Source organism: Oratosquilla oratoria, chromosome 32, assembly GCF_046742065.1.
Source record: "Oratosquilla oratoria isolate Oo_2021 chromosome 32, ASM4674206v1, whole genome shotgun sequence".
NCBI lineage: Eukaryota > Metazoa > Arthropoda > Malacostraca > Stomatopoda > Squillidae > Oratosquilla > Oratosquilla oratoria.
In genome coordinates, this window is record NC_134808.1 from 29,710,442 (window position 1) to 29,722,987 (window position 12,546).

General features: G+C 33.5%; 1 protein-coding gene across 1 annotated transcript in view; it reads right to left on the reverse strand.

Moving 5' to 3' along the window:
- Positions 1-12,546, reverse strand: part of LOC143017565 (neuronal acetylcholine receptor subunit alpha-7-like) — a 407,747-nt gene that overhangs the window by 116,423 nt on the left and 278,778 nt on the right. Inside the window, exon 9 of the mRNA XM_076172352.1 lies at positions 4,271-4,357. Within this exon, the coding sequence (XP_076028467.1) occupies positions 4,271-4,357 (87 nt within the window). The remainder of the gene's footprint in view (positions 1-4,270; positions 4,358-12,546) is intronic.

Sequence of the window (12,546 nt, forward strand, 5' to 3'; positions counted from 1 at the left end):
AAAAGAGGGAAGGAGAGGTGGTGAATGGGAGTGGAGTGTGTGGGGATGAAATGGGTGAGAATGGATTTATGCCTTTTACTTTATCTACCTCCCTTGTAAGAGGGAAAACGCTGTTGGTATATGTATGTAAATATATACATATATATATTTGTATGTACATATGTATTTGTGTACACTTATACATTACATATAAAGTATATTATAAGTATACATTTACAAATACAAATCTATATATAGATTTGTATATGTACATATGTATATGTATATACTTACACTGTACATATATATAACTTATATATATAATATTATATATATATATATATAATATATATATATATATATATGTAATGAAATTACAATAAGTACATAATTCACAACATGTGCAAAAAAACACTGGGAAAATGAAAAGTTGATGAGCAAATGTTTTTGTTTATTCAAGACATCTTCAGAAATACAATACATACTGAGAACAAGGACAATATATACATACAGAAAAGAAAATAATAGGAACATGGAAAGGTCCAACACATATGGTCAGGTTACAAGTCTACCATCAACAACATTTATAATAATAAAATTATCCATTTTGTATAATCCCATACTCATATTCATGTTATGGTCTCAAAGGTTATATCATGCTTTCATAAAAGCACCTTTGAGAACAATATTAATACGCATATGGGATTATATAAATTGGATAGTTTTATTATTAAAGAAAGATGTCAATGGTAGACTTGTAACCTGATCATCTGTGTTGAGCAGGTCACAATGTACCTTTCCGTGTTACTTTTATTTCTTTTCTGTATATATATATTGTCCTTGTTCTCTGTATGTATTGTACCTCCGAAGACATCTTGAATATATGAATATGTGCAGCCATCAATTTTTCATTTTCCCAGTGTTTTTTGTATATATATATATATATGTATGTATGTATATATATATATATATATATATAGCTATATATATATATATATATATATATATATATATATATATATATATATATATATATATATAAGTGTGTGTGTATGTATTTACCTAACTGTAGTATACAGGAAAACGAGCAACGCTCACTGGGTTCTGTCTCTTATTCTCTAATTATTTATCCTACCTAGCCTCCTATTCATGTACATTTCCAACTTAATCTATATCCTTGATTTCCAATTATATTTAGATATGAATTCTTGTACTGTTTGGGCTTGGGCTATATCACTTCCTAAGTTATTCCAGGTATTTATGCATCTATATGGAAAACTATATTTCTTCACATCCTTTAGACATGTGCTCTTTCTTGATTTGCTCCTATGACCTCTTAAAGCCCTCCCATCTTTAATCAGATTTCTTCTATCAATGCAATCTATCCCTTTCAGTGACCTTAATACTATGATCATATCACCTTTCTCGTCAATCTTTCAAAGTTGGTAGACCCAGTGCTTTTAGTCTTCCTCCATATTGTTTATCTGCCAGGCCTGGGACCAGATTGGTTGCTACCCTTTGTTTTCCCTGGATCTTGCTTGTGTCTTTCATTCTTTATGGGGACCATACTACTGATGCATATTCCAGTCTTGGACAGATTAGGGTTTCAATGAGTTTTTTCATCATCTCTTCATCCATATAGTGAAATGCCCACTTGGAACTTCTGCAGTAGTCCTTATGACTCTCCCACAATTTTGCTGATATGTCTGTTAGGTGACAGGTTGTCTTTTTTCAATACTCACAAAGTATTTCTCCTCTTTTGCTTTTGTAATGGGCTCACTTCCCAAGGAGTAGTTTAAGGATAGTATTTTGCCACTACTGCCCATTTCAGTACTATGTTTTTTTAATACATTTCATTTCTCATTCTTGGCTCCATGCAAAAATAGTGTCTAGATCTCTTTGCAATAGTCTACTGTCCTCCTCATTTTTCACTTTTCTCATGATTTTTGCATCATCTATAAACATGTTGGCATAGCTTGTTCTTTCCATCAAGTCACTGACATTATTGGTGCAAGCACTGAACCTTGTGGAACTCCCTTATTACTGCTCTCCATCTTGACATTTTATCCTTTACTACTCTCCTTGTGTAGCTTTCCTTCAAAAAATCTTGCATCCATCCTAGTAGTTTGCTTCTCAGTTCTCCAACATGCTCCAATTTCCACAAAAGTTGATTGTGAGGTACTTTATCAAATGCCTTCTCTAGGTCATGGTACACATAGTCCACCCACCCCACTTTCTCTTGCCTCACATCACTCTCGAGTAAAACCTTCTTTGATATGATGATGCCTACATAGGTGTCATGAGGCGCTAGTGGGTATACGAGGATGCAGGCATTGGTGTCTTGATTATATTTATTTCGTAGTTGTAGCTGAGTGACCCCTGAATTATGCAAACTGGTTCAATCACTTTCTCTGTTTATTATTACTAATACAGCAGTGACTTTATATTTCATAACATGAGTAGTGTCATGCATTGTACATTAGTCACCTGATGTGTGCAAGAATTTTACTTGTATTGAAGAGGTTAAAAGATTTGACACGCACAATCTTCCAGATCTGAAGCCAAACTGACTGTCTCTCAGAATGTTCATCCTTGCAAAATATTTGGTCCATTGATCTTTCACAATCCTTTCACATAATTTCACTATTGAGCTGGTCAGTGATAGCCGCCTATAATTTAGTGGTGTTTCCTTATTTCCACCTTTCTGAATTGGCACCACATTTGTCCTTTTCCAGTCAGGCACCACAATGCCTTCTACCTAATTATAGTATACTGAAAAAGAGCTGTGTTCCTGGAGTCCAATTTATTTTTTCTGCAACTATCATACCTAGTTTTAAGTTTGCATATGTTTTTAGTTTGTTTTGTTATATAATTTTCTAGATTGTGTATGCTCGTGTGCACTTTTATGTATGTATAGTATGTATCTAGGATTGTATTTAATGTGGTATTGGGTATGTTGGGCATGATTATTTTTAGCTGTTGACATAAGTATAGAAACCTCTATTTATCATTAAATTAAAATAGTTTTATAGTTTACGAAGTTATGATAATACATTAGGTATTATTTGCCTTAAAAAGAAACAACATCCTACCTTTATCATTTTGGACTACAAAGTTTTCAACATAATATTAAGTACATACATGGGCAACCAAATACATCAATACATCCATAAAGCTTAAGGATAATATGTGAGGGACATTAGTTTATATTTATGCTTAAAGTAATGAATGTTATATTGGTGTTCTCAATGAGTCACAGGGGATATATTTTTGCTATCTGGCAAGGACGGGAAGTGGAGTCTGAAAGGCAAGCTTGGGATGTCCATGTGAGGAATGACGCTGTGGCAGAACTGGAGTTGAGGTGGGCAGTCACAGAAAAATAAGGAGTGTTTACATTATATGAAAATGTCATAATGGTTTAAAATGAAATGTAGGGGATGGAAATGATCAGAAAATGAAGAATGAGGGAGGCAGAAATATATGAAATTTTATGGTATGCAAGTGTTTTAATATAGATATTCTTAATGCACACCAAATGTATGTACTTCCCATTGCAACATTAAGTTAACACCAAAAACTTAAAATATTACACTACAATTTATTCACTTTTACTTCCATTTGTAATTTAGATTAGTGTTTAAGACAGGGATGTACATACAAAAAAGCAATAAGGTTTAGGACGATTTCAGTACGTATTTTGATGGTATTATGTAACATTAATCACTCAGGTTGCACAACACTGAACAATCAACTTCATTATATCATACCTACTTATGTGTTTATTTAGCATCATGAATTATTTATACACAAATGCACTTGCCATTCATTTAGCACACTGTTTTATTTAGCACACTTGTTTGTAATTTCATTAGCATAATTTATGATATGTAATGAAATCGTCTTTTATATCTTAGAATATTGAGTAATAGCGAAGTTTAAACACCAACAGAACGCACACACCTGTACCACGAGAAGAGATAACATAGTGAATTAGACAATGTAAAGAGGTCCCCAGGGGCTTGACAGAGGACACTCTATATAGGACAACTTTATTTATTTAATCTAGTCTTAAGTCAAAGTTTCTTCTTATATTCTGACGTTTATTGTTGTATAATTCTTTTCATCCAATTTTCTAAAAATCTTAAGGTCTTACTTTACGTATTTTGTTGTAACCACCAAGAATAAATGTATAGAGTGTCCCCATGGATAGCTGTGGGCACTAGATAAACACATGGAGGTCATCTAGATTGCCCAAGCACTATCCAGGCCTCCAGTTGGACCCAAGGGCTACCTAGAACAGGCATGGCGTCTGACACTTGAGGAAGAGTCTCCGTCACAAGGTTGTGGAATACTGTCAAGGAGAGGAGTATGGTAACGCCTGCAAGAAACAACATTTGACTTCATTAGTATGGTGAGGAAGTGTAGCACTGCAGTAGAGCTACTTGGTGGCATTGGTAATTAAGGGAATAAAAAGTTGTTTCTGTTGTTTGAGGTAGACAGCAGTTGGAAGAAACTGAGAACAACATATGACCACCATGTGCATTTTCTTCATGGTCCTCGGATTACATTTGAGCCAACTTGAAAGTGTAAACGTAGTGGTGGTCAGTGTGTTGGATGACTTTTTGGTTTTGTATGATCTTAATCATTATCATCATTATTATTATTATTGTCATTATTATTATTATTATTATTATTACTATTATTATTTTCATTATTATTATTATTACTACTATTATAATAATAATTATAAAGGATATGAAACAAACTTGACAATATCAGTAGTTAAAGGGAAGAGTTAATGTGACAAAATTTGCATAGGTTATAGTAGCAGTGTTTGTACTGATATGATTGGTAGTCAGAACAATAACTGATACCATGATGAGAAAGAAATAAGAAAAAAAGTATCAAAACAGTTAGTGTTGATAATAATGGCTAGTATGTTAACAATATTCACAGTTGTAAATAAAAACCCATTGTAGATGAAAACATGATTATTAAATTGGTAGTTTCTTGGGTCACAAAAAGGCTTCATACTACCAATATCAGGCTGAGATTGAAGAAGTCTTTCAGCCTTGAAAGAACTACCTTTTTGTGAAAATTAAATGCTTGTGAAAGGAAATTTGATCTCGTTGTTATACACTGCAGTGTGCATGACTGATTCGGTAGATTTTATGTTATATCTTTTCTATCAGGAGAAAATACAGTAGCTTCAAGAGTGTAATTCAGGAATGTTTAGGAGTAGGGAGAACAATGTAATGTATGTTGAAATATGTTGTGTAGTTCTTTCAAAAACAGTGCATATGATCATATAGGGAATGGGGACAAGAGAAAGACTGGAGATATAGGGAAGTGGGAAAGAAGAAAAGGAAAGACAATGAAGAGGAGGAACAGGGAGGGGAGGAAGAGGAGGAAGGGGAAATATTCTTCAAAAGACACGAATAAGGTACAAGGTAAGATACCTTTTTCGTATGTATACCTTCCCCATCTTCCATCACCTCTCTTCTACACAGATTTTCTTGAGCCTCTTTCAATTCCATTGTCTGCCTCTCTTCCTCCCACTTCTCTGCTTTCCTAACGTATGAGGACAATGACTGCATATGCAAATACCACAATACAAAGCTAAAACGATAAGTTGTCTGACGCCAAGGTTACACAACTATGATTAGTAAAATAGAATACATGATTTTAAAGTTTTTTTCATTAAAAAATTACAATATGTTCAACACGTGAACACGGACACTAAAATTGCACACTTAATCGTACTGAATTGTGAGACAAGGTGGAATAGGGTATCTAAATGTGCATATCAGCAAATTAAAGTGAGTGAAAAAATTTATAGATGAAAACAGCTGCGTCAGACAACTAAGGGGCCGGCATGAAGGTCAAATGGCAAAGGATACTATATACTTCCAACAGGACACAAGGTTATAGTTATGACAATAAGAGTAATATAATATAAGGGTTACGTAAAAAGGGAAATATGTAGGTCTTGGTAGTACAACCTACAGTAGGATGAAGTTAACTATAAGGAATAGTTGCAGTGAAAAAAGTAGAACAATGGGGGCTACAGAGATTTTGGATTATCTATAAATATGACATACAAATGTATATACATACACGTGTATAGTTCCAAATGATTACACATATTATATATACAGTACATATATATATGTATACCATATTTATATATATACATATATATACATACAGACACACACACATACAAACACACACATGTGTATACAATACACTCTCAGTTAACCAGTATTCAAACAACCTGCAAAAAGTTTAGGAACATAATAGTAATGTGGAAAAATCATAAAATTAAACTTAGTTTGCTCAAATGCATTGTTAGTAATGCAATCATTCATACATCACACACCACATGCTTACTGCCCACTATTTATCAAGTGTAAATAAACTGTGCCATTGTTATACATATTTTTGAGCTCACATTATATTGATGTTGAATTTATGATATGACAGGCCTATATTTAAGAGTATCTCTCAAGCAACTAGAAACCATAGTTATCCAGCATCTGTCAATGCCCATGGGTGCTGGTTCACTGAGAGTCTACTGTATACATACATACACACGAACACACACATATATATGAAGGACCAATAATGGATACCTACTCGGTGGAGTCCTAGAAGATGGATATCAAAGAAAATAACCTGTTTCCCACCTTCAAAACATGTCATTACCCGTACCTCCATCTGGAGATACAGCCACAAGTGACTGAGACTTGGTCTCCAAATTGGGCCCAAGATTTGTTTTAGTTGACTTCAACAGTATTTCCTTCACATTTTCCCATAACAAGAGCTGACAGTTGGAGACTGTTCCCATGTTCCTCCTGCTACTATTAGCTAGTTACTTAGAAACAGTCCCACATGAATACAACACAGACAAGCACAAAGTTTCTTCCCAGTGAGATCTATGGGAATGCCTGAGGACCATTGCCAGCCACTGTAGGGCTACAGATTTATAGTAAATGAAAATGAGGTAACAAATGTTATTATTATGAGGAGGCTTTTGTTGTGTGTGTGTCTCAAATTCATTTATGGTTCCAACTTAATATTTTTCTTTGATTTCCAATTATCATATATAGATTTGAACTCGTGTATTGTTTGAGCTTGGGGCATATCACCTAAGTTATTCTACATATTTATACATCCATATGTAAAACTGTATTTCTTCACATCCTTTGCAACATATGGTCTTTTTTAATCTATTTCCATAACCTCTTAAAGCCCTCTCATCTTTAATCAAGAGATCTCTTCTATCAATGTAATCTATCCCCTTTAGTGACTTGATCCTCATGTGACCTCTTTCCCTTCGATATTTCAAAATTGGTAGACCCAGTACTTTTAGTCTTTCCTCATATGGTGTGTGTCTGTGTATTTACCTAGTTGTATTTACCTTATTGTAACAGTTTACAGGAAAGGAGTAATGCTTGTTGGGTCCCATCTCCTATTCTCTAATTTTCTAACATACTTACATTAGACTCAAATTCATGTATGGTTACAAGTTAATCTATATCTTTGATTTCCAATTATCTTATCTAGATTTGAACTTGTGGATTGTTTGAGCTTGGGCTATATCACCTAAGCTATTCCACATGTACATCTATATGGAAAGCTGTATTTCTTCACATCCTTTTAATATGTGGTCTTTCTTAATTTACTTCCATGACCTCTTAAAACCCTCCCATCTTTAATCATGAGATCTCTTCTATCAATGCAATTTATCTCCATTACCTGAACACTGTAATCATGTCACCTTTCTCTTTGATCTTTCAAAATTGGCAGACCCAGTACCTTTAGTCTTTCTTCATATGCTTACAGGTCTGATGACTGTGTCATCAGACGTGCAAGCATTACCAAGCAGGAGAAGGAACACAGCCCTTGGAACTAGCCAATCGGCAACAAGGAGGAAGAAGACATATGATGTAAGTATATCTTAAATACTGGCCAGACCACCAAAAAGCCAGCATACTCATTTCTTCCACTGAGATAACAAAATCCACATCTACACCATTGATATGGCAGCTCAAATGACCACCTCTGGAGAAATCATCTCGCACCTTGATAGAGAGACTAAAATAATCTTGTAAAATAAGGAGAATATCTTAAAGAAAATACAACATGCTGAATTAGCTATCACTTAATGACACAAGTTTAAGAGAAAACCTGCCCATTTATACCTTTAATATATATATATATATATATATATATATATGTATATATATACACATACACATATGGATTATTCTTGCCTCAAGTTTCACCACTTAGAAACCTGGAGCCCCCACAATGGCTATCATTGGTCCTCAGCCCCTCCCATAAGTCTCTCTGGGAAGAAACAATGGACTCTTCTCTGTGTTGCATAATGTGACTGGCTGAGAAGGAGGGAAGTAGTCCTCAGTTATCAGCTCTCTGTAGGTGAAGAGCTGGAAGAAATATAGTTGAAATTAATAAAGAAAGATCTTGGGCTCAGTCCAAAGACTGAATATCCCCTTAGAGATATACCGGTACCTCCAGATGTAGCGAAGGGGGTTGACTGGATTTGAAAATGGGCAGCAGTAAGATGATCCTCTCTGCTGTTCATCTTGTAAGACCACCACAAACAGGTACACATCACTTGTTTCCATGGTATGTGTGTGTGTGTGTGTGTATATATATATATATAATATATATATATATATATATATATATATATATATATGTATATATATATATATATATATATATATATATATCATGTATGCATATATGTGTACACCCACCCCTCAGTTTAATGGACAAAAGGGTGGGAACATAAGTCTGATATCAAACACAGCATTAAGTAAAACTTGTATAATGTGGCAATTAAGAAGACATGTACACTAATTATAATATAAATAGAATATAAATACTATGAATTCAACATATTCACAGTTCCAGATTTTGTCAGTTTCTGAAATCCATTAAATGGGGACTGTTAAATCCTGGGCTAAGTGTACATACATACATACATACATACATACATACATATGTTTATATATATATATATATATATATGTATATGTACATATGATATATATATATATATTGATATACACACACATGCACGCATATATACACGTACATATCCACACAAATCAATCAATCTTTTGACATTCAAATCACTCTTGCAGGAGACCCACAGCTTCTAGGGTGTGTATGTATGTATGTATGTACGCGTGTGTGTATTTATATATATATATGTATATATATATATATATATATATATAAAATTTACACACACAAATACACACATACACATGCATTTATATTGTGTGTATGGGTATATATACTGACAGTAACAGCTTCTTAGAATTTAGTTTTCTGAATTATTTAATCATCCAATGTGTAGTAACCAATTCTCTGGAATGGTTAATAACGTCACTTGCTCACTGTGCTTGTCTCAAACAAGCATTAGAGAAGCACTATCCAGGTAACTGGTTTCAGTACTTGGATTGCTTCATGTTTGGTATGAATGAAAGATATGCACTAAATGCAACTGTTGATAGATAATATTTACAAAACTGAGAAAATAAAAGAAAACATAAATGATAAGATTAAGAATGGTAAAAAAAATGATTGTAATTTATACTATGAACATAATGGTGAAATATCAATACCCCCCTCAGTCTTCCAAGTACGTCTGACTATGTCCCTCAGATGAAAAGGAGGCACATGGTTTGCAAGTGGTCACCAGAATATAGTAGACTAATAGTTGGAGAGATAGTGTGAGTGGAAACAATTCTAGCAATAGTATATTAGTTATGGTTTTGGCATACTAGCAAAGGGCAACACATACACAGGACTAACAGAAAGGATTTTCATGCAGCTAATGGCTCAAAAAGCGACTCTTCAATGGTACATCCCTAAATTGAGGGATCAAGGTAATCTTATGAGTCAGTGTAACAACTGCTTTCAGGTGTGGAAAGAATATGCCAGGTGTCAAAAGGATGTGATGGTAATGTTGCAGGAAGTGTTATCACCAAACAGTCCATGATGACACTTGGTTCAACCTTCTCTCAACCCCATTTTCTTGTCACACAGGCTATATACACACCAGGATTTGTAAGCAAGATGTATTATAGACTGAATAAGAGAATTGATAATAGGAAAAGAAGACAGTTTCCATTACAGGGAACAGGAATACTGTATTATGATACTAGAAAAAGAGATATGGGAGGAAGGAGATTAGAGAGAAGAGGAAATCTGAAAGTAGTGTTGATATAAGAGCTACAGTAGAATCTCGTGTCGCAGAGATATGGTAGGAAGATGCAAGTATCAGAAATAGGAACTGATACTTTTAAAGAGTTATGAATGACAGAGGCAGTAATCTGTTCACTGAAGATTTGTTTCTTGCAGTAATGTGGAAAAGAAGTTGTCACGTAGATGTGCTATGTAAATAAGAAAGAAATTTTCCTGACACAAAGGCAAGGCATACAGGCAATTGGATTGATAGAACTGTTCAAATTGTGGCCAGGTTTGATACAGTAAATAAAAAACAACACCAGATTGTGACAAAGTCAAGAATTGTGGCGACAGAAACAGTGATAAAACTTAATAGTTCTAGTTTAGAAAGAGTGGCAGAAATTTTAGAAATGCAGTATGTCTAAAATGGGTGTAGGTTCAGTGGTAGTATAATAAAAAATTAAATTAAGACTTAGACTATGACAACTTGAGGTGTATCATAGTGATATACATGAGAGTAACTGTAAAAGCATTAGGAATGATAGGGCATTTTGATAGTGAGGGTAGTGATAGCAGCAATAGCATTTGTTGTGATGTATGTGTTTGTAGTGAGAGTAATGAAAGCCCATTGAGGCAGCAGAGCCCTACAGACTTTAGTATATATATATATATAACTAATAAAAAAAAAGATTGTGAGGTATGAGTGCCATTTGAAGAAATACTAGATGTAATGAAAAAAAAAAACATGGAAAAATTAGCACAGTTACTAAAACTGCTGCTATTCCTTTGTATGTATATATATACATACATATATATATATATATATATATATATATATATATATTGTGTGTATATATATATACATTATATATATATATATATATATATATATATATATATATATATATATATATATATATATATATATAATATAATATATAGATAGCCATAGCTGCTGAGTTATAATGGTCACAGCAATGTAAGAATTGGTAAAATAAGAGAATATGCTTTCAATACTACTACTACTGCAACTGCTACAAGTACCACTATTATTGCATAGGAGGTAGATATAGTGATAACATTAATTGTGTCAAGAATATAAATGGAAGTAACAGTTGTGTGTTAATATCATAGTGTAGTTAAGATTTTCCAACAAACTGAAAAGGAACTTATTTATGCTAACCAGTTAGAATGATTATGAGTTACAAGTTTTTTTTTAAATATAATTTATGTGTGATGAACCTTTGTGGGCACTGTATGCAAAACACACAGTAAATATTGCTATATATTTGTAACCAATAATCCCTCCTATATTTAAATTGCCATTATCTAAATATACCAGCATCAAAACACCCTAAAAAGGCCCCACAAATCTTTAGAGGGCCTCCTGAGTGGTTTGAATTGCCCACATATTGGTGTGATGAAGGGTGATCCAATGCACACTTTCAGCTTCTCAAAATCTAGTCACCTTGTGGCCCAGTTAGTTTGGATATGGGAGGGATTACTGTATGTTATGGATGTAGATGGACAGTGATTTAGTAAGTTTCATCAGTAATTTACATTCAGTGAAAATGACTTTTTGAAAACTCCAAACAATTCTACCCAGTGGTTTTAATCAATACATGTTAACTTTGCAAATAATAGCCACAAAAGGAGTTTGAAAAGTACCAAGAAAAGAATAAGAATTTATAGATTTAGGATTCCACCCACCACATCTGAATACACTTAGTTTTGTGTAAATGTATTCAGTGCTGTTTAAGATTACAGTGATAACATGTATTAAGTGCATGTATTAATAGGGAAGACAAAAAGAAAGGGAAGACCAGGGTATAAACTGTAGCATTGAATGAAGTGACCCTTAGGTGGTAAAATACTACTTTCGAAGGATTTACCTTATCTCAGGATTAAAGGGATTACCTACATTCATAATGCAATTCATAACTAGTGCTTGTGATGAAGGTACAAAGTGATTCTTATAATCGATGCAATTACCAGACACTGATTTACCCTGATGAATGGCAGTAATCAATGAGAACAGATAGTATGACAGTAAATAGCAAATCATGAAACATAGATGGTAGTAATAATGATTTTCTGATATTCATTTTCTCAGAAGGCAGAAGAGCAATAATATAAGAATTAACAAAAGTAAAGTTCAGAGGGCAAAAACATAAAATGTTGATTATTTCAAGTAAAAGCAGCACACCTTTGGAAATGCTAACATAAAAATCTTGGGTAGCTGTAAGATCTGTTGATTCTATATGTTAATGGTGTAACTAAGACCAGCAGATGTGAGTTTGCAGTTATAGTATAATAGGGAATGATTATACATTATTT